General features: G+C 46.8%; 1 protein-coding gene across 1 annotated transcript in view; it reads right to left on the reverse strand.

Annotated features, from left to right (window-relative positions):
* TRAM1 (translocation associated membrane protein 1) overlaps positions 1-8,386 on the reverse strand; it is a 28,969-nt gene extending 20,583 nt beyond the window's left edge. Inside the window, exons 1-2 of the mRNA XM_032794452.2 lie at positions 8,166-8,386; positions 662-725 (exon numbers count right to left, since the gene is read on the reverse strand). Coding sequence (XP_032650343.1) covers positions 662-725; positions 8,166-8,288 — 187 coding nt within the window. The 5' untranslated portion in view covers positions 8,289-8,386. The remainder of the gene's footprint in view (positions 1-661; positions 726-8,165) is intronic.
* Between the last annotated feature and the right edge of the window lie 2,611 nt (positions 8,387-10,997).

The raw sequence follows: 10,997 nt of genomic DNA on the forward strand, positions 1-10,997 counted from the left end.
TAAAGGACAAAAACAAAGTTTTCTTTTAGAAAGCTCATTATGAAAATCCTGTCCAGTCCAATTACCAATAAGCTTGTCTATTTCTCAAAGCAGTATTGTTAAGACCACAAATCTATTAAAAAAGATATTTCTATTTTGTGCAGGATGCAAACTGAAACCAAATTAATGATTCATGACTACGTAACTCACTAGAGACCTAGTTTATCAACTCCCTCCCATTAAACTAAATTTGCGTCTGTAGAGATGTACAACGGAAAACAACTACTGTATTTAAACGCCAAAACTCAACTCTTACAGTTCCTTCTTGACTACTTTAAATTATTTGTCCCCCTCTGACTAGCACAGAGCATTACATACAGGCCCAGAAACATAATAAAAAAAAGATATTAAGAGGATTCCTGTGCATCTTCACATCAGGCAATATTTTTAATATGATGAACACAACGGAACAGCCTTAAAAATGTTATCACAAAACTAATCTCAAATGACAGAGTTTAAGATTAAGAATGGATTAGCAAGAATTACTTTGGTCAGCATCCAGACTTGCACAGGGTCAATCTTACAACGAACACTCAATTTGGGAGAGTACAGCATACCAACAATTTATGAAAATGCTGTCTACTCCATGGTACTAATGTTTAAATTCTCAAAAGATACCTACCTGTAGCAGGCATGGTAACATTGTACTGAAGTGTAACAAAAATGACAGCAGCTTTTGCTGTAATCTGAAAGAACAAGACAAAGTGAGTGCTATAAAATCGAAATTTAAACAAACCAAAGTTTACTAATCAAAAAAACACATATCCAACATGGCTTGAACTAGATAAGCAGTGGAGGAGGGTGCTTGGCAATGACAAAAGAAAGGAACCTCATCTCAAAGTCATTTGATCTGACTTTCAACAGGCAGAACTGCTTGTCTAGGGAAGCAAACTCCCACAATGCAGGGATTGAACACTGACAGACTACTTTAACAATCCTCTCCAAAAAGTCGCCTCCAAACTGCCTATTTACCAGTTAATCCAGGGGTTCTCAAACTGGGGGCTGGGACCCCACAGGGGGTTGCGAGCTGTCATCTGAAACCCCGCTTTGCCTCCAGCATTTATAATGGTGTTAAATATATATATAAAAAAAGTGTTTTTAATTTATAAGGGGGTGTCGCACTCAGGCTTGCTATGTGAAAGGGGTCACCCGTACAAAAGTTTGAGAGTCACTGAGTTAATCCCCTTCCATCACATTAAACTAATAACACAAGCTGCAATTCCCTTTCCACTATGCTTCACTCTAATATACCAAAGTATTGTAATGCCAAGTCATCTATTTTAGACCACTACCTTTGCCCTTATTTTCAGTCAGTCACCAGTTATAGCTTTGTTTCAAACTCAATTTTAACATCCCAGCTAAAAATAATAATAATAATACTAATAATAATAATAAAAAAAAAAAAATCACCAACAGGAGGGTAGGGGCGGGCAGACAGACAAAATATAGAGCTGATGCTAACAAATCCTTAAAAAAAACCCCAACCAATGAACTGCAAACCAGGCTCAAAAGAATTAGGCCTCGTCTACACTGCCACTTTACAATGCTGCAACTTTCTCACTCAAGGGCATGAAAAAACATCCCAGAGCGCTGCAAGTTTCAGCACTGTAAAGTGGCAATGTAGACAGTGCTCCCAGTGCCAGTAGACGGTGCTCCCCTCGTGGGTTTTGTTTTTTTTGTTTTTTAAAACAGTGCTGGTGCTGTGACTACACAGCCCGTGAAGTTACTAGTGAAGACAGATCCTTAGAAACCTTTGAATACTAGGCAACACAGAAATGCAAGCACACAAAAAAGAGTAAAACAAGGTGAACAGAATGCAGCTAGAGCAGTGATGCCATTGATTATTCTGGACTATATGAAAAAAATATTAAAAAGTCAGAACAAATTCAGAATAAAATTGCTACCTTTCTTTAGAAAAAACTATTTATTTATTTAGTTAAAAAAGAGCAGCACCATGTTATCTTTTCTACTTCTATTTGCAAACACGAAACCTGGTGTAAAATAGTAAAGATTGGAAAAGATTCCATGAAGTCCACCTAATACACCCAAAACAGTTTTTTTTTTTTTTTAAATAAACAAAAATCAAGTTCAGAATATCTGGAACTGAAGGGTTTAAGGGATCCAACTACTTCTCTAGTGCCATACCATCCATCACTCATTATCACCCCTATACAGTTTACATTACCTATGCAACATTTACTTCTAATGTTTTGAAAAGTACTTACAGAGGTCAAAATATCTAGAGACCATAAAATCCCATTTCCTGTACAAGAGAACAACTTCTAGTGGTCACCTAGTCATTCTTTATTTTGTCCTTTGCTTCCAGCACTCTACAATGTTTTTACAGTTGGCTTTCATGTCACAGACTACATATTGACATTTAAGTACAATCCATGGTGCACCACTTTTGTTGATACCGAACTAACACAAAGAATAAAAGCAGCAAAGAGCCCTGTGGCATCTTATAGACTAACAGACGTATTGGAGCATGAGCTTTCGTGGGTGAATACATAGTGGGTCACCCACGAAAGCTCATGCTCCAATATGTCTGTTAGTCTATAAGGTGCCACAGGGCTCTTTGCTGCTTTTACACATCCAGACTAACACAGCTACCCCTCTGATACAAAGAATAAAGATTCGCAGAGCCTTAAAACTTTCACAGTAAAAGCAACTACTAAAGAAGGTCTTTGTCGGTACAGAATAGCATATAGTGGAAAGACTGAACATAAAATTGAAAACTTATATTCCAGTATACAAAAATATTTTCAGCATTAGCAAAATCAGTTACTACAATAAACAATAAGACATTATCACTTTGTTTTTTAAACACAGTGAATCACAGGTGTACATATAAAGGAAAAAATTCAAATCCATCCTTTTTCCTTTCCACACTAAAACAGTGCATAGACTGTTTTCACAACTAAACACATCCGGGAAAACAGACCATGTCTGGCTTTCAGAGACAAGCCTTTGCGTAGTATAGGACAGATATATATTTCTTTTAAACCCCTACTCTCCTACATATGTTGACAATCTGTGGCTTTCAGATACTGAATATTACTTAAAGTTGGAAAAAACTGATATCAAAAACTAGTGATATATATAAAATGCTTATAAATCTTCAGGCTGCTCATCAAATGAATAAGGGATTGATTACACTCTTAAGAATCATGGTAACACTGACAGACTACTAGCACATCAAATTGAGGCAAACATACTAGCACATCACACTGAGACTGTCTTATCTTGGCTCATAATAGGTGAGTGCTATTCTGAAGGTAGCACATATGTTACCAGTCTTTGTGCACGTCCTCAATAAGCAACTGAAGAGAGGCAAAAGAGACATTTTGCAAAATAGGAGATCCAGTAGACAAATTTGCCATTTCTTTTTCACTTCAGTGACTTTTAAAAAGAAAATTTAGAAGAGTAAATTTTAATTTTCAACTTGATCAGATAGTTTAGTCAGTAAGTGTACTCTGACTTTTAACCACTGTCTCAAAAGCAGCTAGAAAATACCTAGATTTCCAGGTGGCTCAAATATATTTTTTGTTGTCCCAGGCAGCAGCATATCACCACTCTTCTGGATGGTTGTCATAAGTAGTCAGTGATGAGCCTGAATGCAGACAGATGCAGCTTTAAAGCTTAGTGGATACTTAGGTGTTGGGCCTTGTCTACACTTGCAAGTTGCAGCGCTGGTGAGGGGGTTACAGCGCTGCAACTTAGCAGGTGTCTACACTTAAAAGCTCAGCCAGCGCTGCAACTCCCTGTTTGCAGCGCTGGCTGTACACCTGGGTCTGCTTCCGGTGTAGCGAGACAGCGCTGGTGATGCAAGCGCTGGTCATCAGGTCGTGGACACTCACCCAGTGTTTTATTGGCTCGCAGATATTAGGACTTATCCCAGCATTCCTTTTCCAGCCGTCTCTCGTTCAACTGCTTAGCACCAACTGCTTCTGGGCTTAGAGCCTGGAGAATGAGAGAGCGGGGCTTGCCCGAGCTCAGGCCGGGAGAGCGGGAGAGCAGGGTTTGCCAGCCTCCGGCGGGGAGAGCAGGAGGCTTGCTGGAGCTCCGGCCGGAGCCACAGCGGGGCTTGCGGGGTTTTGCCGCGCTCCGGCCGGGAGAGCGGGGCTTGCTGAAGCTCCGGCCGGGAGAGCGGGGCTTGCGGGGTTTGCCCGCGCTCTGGCCGGAGAGCGGGGCTTGCCGGAGCTCGCGGCCGGGAGAGCGGGGCTTGCCGCGCTCCGGCCGGGAGAGCGGGGCTTTGCGCGCTCCGGCCGGGAGAGCGGGGCTTGCCGCGCTCCGGCCGGGAGAGCGGGGCTTTCTGGAGCTCCGGCCGGGAGAGCGGCGCTTGCGGGGTTTGCCGCGCTCCGGCCAGGAGAGCGGCGCTTGCGGGTGTTGCCGCGCTCCGGCCGGGAGAGCGGCGCTTGCTGGAGCTCCGGCCGGAGACGCGGGGCTTGCTGGAGCTCCGGCCGGGAGAGCGGGGCTTTAATAGAAGCTGCATGTATGTATTTCAGTTCAGACTTTGGCCTTTTACTTTTTAACCAGGCGGTGAAGAAAGGGACAAAACAGATATATGCTAACCTGATTGATTTTGGAGTTCATTTTTCTCCATGAAACTGAAGTACAAGGTATAATACAGAAAGAAAGAGAGATTATAACAAAGGACATATAGCAGTATGGGATGGCAGGGCTGTAATTTAGTTTTCTTGTGATGCTAGTTATAAAACACTACCTGCAGTGGTGGTGTTTTTTGACATCAGTAGAAAAAATCGGATAGAATATAGCCTTGAAATCATCTGGGAATAGAATGCAGAAATCTATAAATCAGACAGAAAACAACCTACAGAGTCTCATTCAGGAGGGCTCTGTTCCTTAGAACTAATAAATGCGTTAGTGTTCAAATACTATGTTTTATCAGAACCTCCACCACATACACCTAGTGCACATAATTACTAAATATACACCATTGGCGCGGAGATCAGTCTCCTGACTCCTCCATCTTATAAGAAAGAGAACAACCTAGTAATTGATGGAAAAAAAGAAAGAAAATTAAGTTATTGAAAAAAACAAAATGGCCATAAAGTTTGTTAAAATGTAATAATAAAAAAAGTGCATACAGCATCCACCACTGCATCCAAAGAACTGCCCTAGAACAAGGAGGGAAATAATCACCGTCCCCCCCTTCCTGTTATGTACTGTATTTTTATAAAGGATTTCTTGTCTTTTATTCACTGTTTATTATTACAGAAACTGTAACATCTACTACAAGTAAAAATAGGAACTGCAAATCATGAAACCACTGCAGGTAACTGCTGGGAGCAATGCTCTTAACTGCAGTGGAAGGCACCCAACATTACTGTTGGCTTTCAGCCTCAAAGTGCTCCTTTAAGGCATCCCTTATCCTTGAAGCCACTGTGCTGGGCCCTCTAGTCGCCCTGCTCTCTGGCCTGTTCAAATTCAGCCTCCAGGCGTTGAACCTCGGAGGTCCATTTGTCAATGAAGGTTCACCCTTCCCTTCACAATATTATGGAGGATACAGCACGCGGTTATAATCACTGGGATGCTGCTTTCCCCCACGTCCAGCTTCCCGTAGAGACTTCTCCATCTCCCCTTTAAACGGCCAAAGCATGCTCCACGGTCATTCTGCACCGGCTCAGCCTGTAGTTGAAACCGGTCCTTGCTCATGTCAAGCTTCCCTGTATATCGGTTTCATGAGCCAAGGCATTAACGGTAAGCGGGGTCTCCAAGGATCACAATGGCATTTCGACGTCCCCCACTGTGATCTTACGGTCTGGGAAAAAAGTCCCTGCCTGCAGCTTCCTGAACAGGCCACTGTTCCGAAAGATGCGTGCATCATGCACCTTTCCAGGCCATCCTGTGTAAATGTCAGTGAAACGCCCACGGTGATCCACAAGCGCCTGGAGAACCATGAGAAATACCCCTTCCGATTAATGTACTCGGATGTCAGCGGTGGGGTGGTGCCAGAATAGGAATATGCGTCCCATCTATTGCCCCTCCACAGTTAGGGAAACCCATTTGGGCAAAGCCATCCACAATGTCCTGCACATTCCCCAGAGTCACGGTTCGTCTGAACAGGATGCGATTAATGGCCCTGCAAAATTGCATCACCACTATTCCAACGGTTGACTTTCCCACTCCAAACTGGTTTGCGACCGATCGGTAGCTGTCTGGAGTTGCCAGCTTCCAGACTGCATATAGCCACCCGCTTCTCCACTGACAGGGCAGTTCTCAGTCTCGTTCCTTGTGCCTGCAGGGTTGGGGCGAACTCAGCACACAGTCCATGAAAGTGGCTTTTCGCATCCTAAAGTTCTGCAGCAACTGCTCGTCATCCCAGACTTGCAGGACGATGTGATCCCACCACTCAGTACTTGTTTCCCGAGCCCAAAGGTGGCGTTCCACGCTGCAGAGCACGTCCGTTACTGCGACAAGCATTTAGTGTCAGCAGCGTCAGCAGCATCTTATCATCATCTGAGCTCTCACTGTCACTTTTGGAGCATAAGGAATAGCTCAACTGCCAGACGGGATGTGCTGGCAACATTCATCAGCACACATCCTAAGCAGCTCGGGCTCCATTTCTTACTGAAATCACACGCTGCAGATCACAATGGCACCAACGGCTGAAAAGGGAAGCGATGCACCACGGGTCGTTGGAACAGGAAGCGGAATGACCCGCACTTTCCGTCCCCTTCCCACAACCCCAGCAGAAATTGGGACGAGGTGCTCTGTGGGATAGCTGCCCACAATGCACCACTCACAACAGCGCTGCAACTGGTGCAAGTGTGGACACACTGCAGCGCTGGTCGCTGTCAGTGTGGACACACTGCAGCGCTGGCCGTACACAGCTGTACGACCACAGCTGTAACGGCCAGCGCTGCAAAACTGTAAGTGTAGACAAGGCCTTGGATGACCTTGCCATGCAAAATCAATTGGGAATTAGTGAAGGTTTAGTATCCACCTTCACTATAACTACTATCCAAACAAGACACTAAACCACTGAACTTTAAGGGCAGGAAAAGGGAACACATCTGCCCACCAACAACATTCTTTCCCTTCGGCTGCTGCCTGGAGATGCAACGCGCACCTCCACATGTCACTACTGTCTGTGTGGCTCACTGCTGAGTGCTGCTGTTGTTTCTCACGCGTGTTTGCAGTGGGGGTGTGAATCACATAGCTGCTCATGACCCTCAGTACCAGGTGACAGAGCATGGCAACTGCAGTCAGCCAGGGGAGAGGCAGTCTGGGACACGTCACCTTTCGCTCCCCTTTCCCTGGGGCTAGTTGGGGACAGCTGCCACTCCAAGGGCAGGCAGCAAAGAGTCCTGTGGCACCTTAGAGACTAACAAACGTATTGGAGCATAAGCTTTCATGGGTGAATACCCACTTGGGCGGATGCATATGAAACGCGCTCCGCAGCAAGGCCTTACATCCCTCCCCCCCATTCCCGCTGTTTACACACGGCAGCCTCGCAGCGCCCCAGCGGCCGCTCCGCCTCCCTCAACACTACGAGCCAGAAGCTCAGTCCCCCGCCCCCCGGCAGCCGCTCCGATCCGACTGCCACGTAACCTGGCCGAGGGCAGCAGGAACCGCAGGGCGCTGCTGTTGCTGCCGCACAAAGGGGAAGCGGCGCTTCCCCCACCCCGGCTGCAGCGCCAGCGGGGCCGCCCCATAACCCAGTCCGGGGTCGGCACAAGAGGGCTGGGGAGGCGGTTGCAGGCGGTGTCCCAGCTCCAACAGCCCCCTTCCCAACGCGCCCCTCCTGCAATCTGCTCCCTGTGCAACGTGTCGGCCGGCAGGGGCAGCTCTCCCAGCAGCCCGCGCGGTTAGGAGCCCTCAGGTATTCGGGGGCGGGGGGTTGAGGTGTGCTCGGCATCACCCCCCCCCCCCCAGCGCACAGCGGGAGGAGGAGCCTGAGCAGCCCAAACCCCGCCCGGCTGGGCCAGATCAGCGTATCAGCTACACACACATCCACGCCCCCTGCGCCCCCTAGCTCCGGGCTCACCCCCACCCCGGCAGGGCCCCTCTCCCCTGGTCCGGGCACTAGGGGTGGGCACCCCCGGGGCCGTGCGCAGCCCGCTCAGCCTGCCCGGGGCGTGCGGGCGGGGGCGGCTCACCTCGAACATGAGCCCCAGCAGGAAGACCATGGCCACGCAGGAGACGATGTCCGCGTGGTTCTGCACGATGAACTCGTGGCTCAGCACGGGCGGGTTCTTGCTGCTCTTCTTGCGGATCGCCATGGTGTTGGGCAAGGAGCTGAGAGCCGCCGCAGCCAGCAAGGGGCGGAAGAGGAGGCGGCCCGCCCAGCTCCTCCAGCGCTCGCCACGGGCGGGAAGCGGCTCGTCCTAACTCCGCGCCCAGAGAGGGAACCCTTGGCCGGCCGCTGGGAAACCGCAGCGCCCCCTGCTGGCGGGCGGTGGCGATGTCCGTTCTTACTCTCTCCCGTCCAGTGGGCGGGGCGCTCGGTAAGGGTAAGGGCGGCCGTTGGCTCCCCGTTGTTGCACGGGCCGCTGACGTTCAAACTGACCAATCACAACGCCCGCCTCAAGGCCGGGCTAGTGTTAAAAACTGCCACGGTAGGGGCAGATTTTGCTACCGGTAGGCTTACTGGCGCGTGCGGTGCCCGGTCACAATTTGCTACCCACCCTTTCTCATTGGTCCGGGATAGCAAAGTTCTGACCGGCCATCAAGCACCATCACAACTAGATGACAATGGTGAGAGGTAACAAACCTTGGTGACAGTTGTTGCTCTTTACAGTTTGCTACCATTTTGAAATCTCCATTGGAAATGAGGACACCAGGAGAGGTATTTTTAAAAATGTAAAAACTTTATGATTGTAACAAGGTATATAAACAGGAATAGCATTTCAAAAACAAGCATCTAAACATATTTCTAGATAGAGAGTTAACACTTCTTTCTTTACTGAAATGTACATTAAAATAATGGGCAGCACATGAAGCACTGCTGGGGGACGCTAGCCCCCTGCCCCGCCCATTCCAACCTCCACCATGGCTGCCAGCCCCTGCCCCAGGCTAGCGCCCTCAGCCCAGAACTAGGGTTGCCAGGCGTACGGTTTTCGACCGGAAGGCCTGGTTGAAAAGGGACGCTGGTGGCTCCGGTCAGCACTGCCAACCAGGCTGTTAAAAGTCCGGTTGGCGGTGCTGTGGGGCTAAGGCAGGCTCCCTGCCTGTCCTGGCTCCGCACTGCACCCCGGAAGCTACCAGCAGGTCCGGCTCCTCGGTGGGGGGGACCATGGGGCTCCATGTGCTGCCCCCGCCCCCGAGCACCATCTGCTTGCTCCCATTGGCTGGGGACCACGGCAAATGGGAGCCGGAGGGGTTGTGCCTGCAGGCAAGAGGAGCGCACAGAACCTCGTTATCATCCCTCCCCCCCCAAAGCTGAACCTGCTGGCCACTTCCGGGGCGCAGTGCGGAGCCAGGCAGGCAGGGAGCCTGCCTTAGCCCTGCTTGCTGCGGAGCAGAAGCTGCCCGAGGTAAGCCTGCACCCCAGTCTTGAGCCCCTGCCCCAGCCCTGAGTCCTCCCCAAACGCAGAGCCCCTGGCTGCACCCCAAACCTCTCATCTCCAGCCCCATCCCACAGCCTGCACCCCCTATTTACTGAATGGTTGCAATGATTTAATGCTAATATATATACACTTGGTTTCATATTATCATATCAGAGTCTTATACTATATATTGATTTGCTATGGCCCGTGTTGCTAATAATATCTTCTCACTAATGCTAGATGCTAGTGTTTTGTGCCCACCTTCAATGAAGCAGTTAGCCATTCTCAAATCACACAAGTTCACTCAATATCCATTATTAAGCACAGTGAGTACAAGTATGTGCTGTTTCCATTTTTCTTCCTTAATATCAGGCAGATATTATCCTCACTTATGTTACATTTACTGAAAATACTTTCACATTAACACTACATTTAAACTATGAAAATAAGTATCTAAAAAATTGCCTCCGGTTCCTCAGGGAGGATATGTTGTCTCATCACACAAGGGATTAATTATTAACAATTCTTTTGTTTCCATTAATGTTATCTGTAAATGTAAATATATATGCATATGTTATTGGTAATATAATAATTTTATAATGATTTTTCAAAACATTGCATGCAGATATTCTCATTTATTATGTTTCACTAACACACAAGATAAAATCATATTGTGAATTCCTTGGTTAAAACACTACAGACTATATTCTTTAATTTTACATTACCAATATAACACTTCACACTAGCATTTTAGTTTTTAAACTTCAGTCCTCAGAATTTCAAGACTTACACTGAAGTTCCAATTTCATTTGCACATATTAAACTGTATTGAAAACCCATAATACAGGAAGTTATAACACTGCTACACAGCTGTATTTGAAACCTGTGATATAGTAAAACATTTAGTGCATACAATCCCAAAGTATAACCATGGAAAACATCTTACCACAATAACCCAATGAGTTGGTGCGTTGAAAGGAAGCAATAATATATAATTTTGCATAATTCCACTCTGTGTTCATTGAAAAAAAGAATTAAGAATGCAGTTATACTTTTTAATGAAGCAAACCATGTAATGTAGATTATTCTGTATTTCTCAATTTCAGTACATGCTTACTATCACTCATTCCCCAACATAGCATTGTATTTGCTGTTTCTTATAACTGTGCTTATCTGCCTTTATGAAAATGTGCTTTGCCCATGTTGGGCATGAAAGCTTGTTAACATTTATCTTCTTCAGTTTCATTTGTCTTGCTCTGCCTGACAGAACCCTAATGGAAACTACTGACAAGATGGCTTGTACCTGTTGACATTTAAGCAAGTTTTTAATGTATTAATCATCGTGGCACACAAAGAATGTAATGTAGTTCATAAATACATACATGGAAGGGATCCTTACTGTTACAAATAAGTTATGTAAGATGGATTACAAATCTTTTCTTT

The sequence above is a fragment of the Chelonoidis abingdonii genome, chromosome 2, assembly GCF_003597395.2.
Source record: "Chelonoidis abingdonii isolate Lonesome George chromosome 2, CheloAbing_2.0, whole genome shotgun sequence".
NCBI lineage: Eukaryota > Metazoa > Chordata > Testudines > Testudinidae > Chelonoidis > Chelonoidis abingdonii.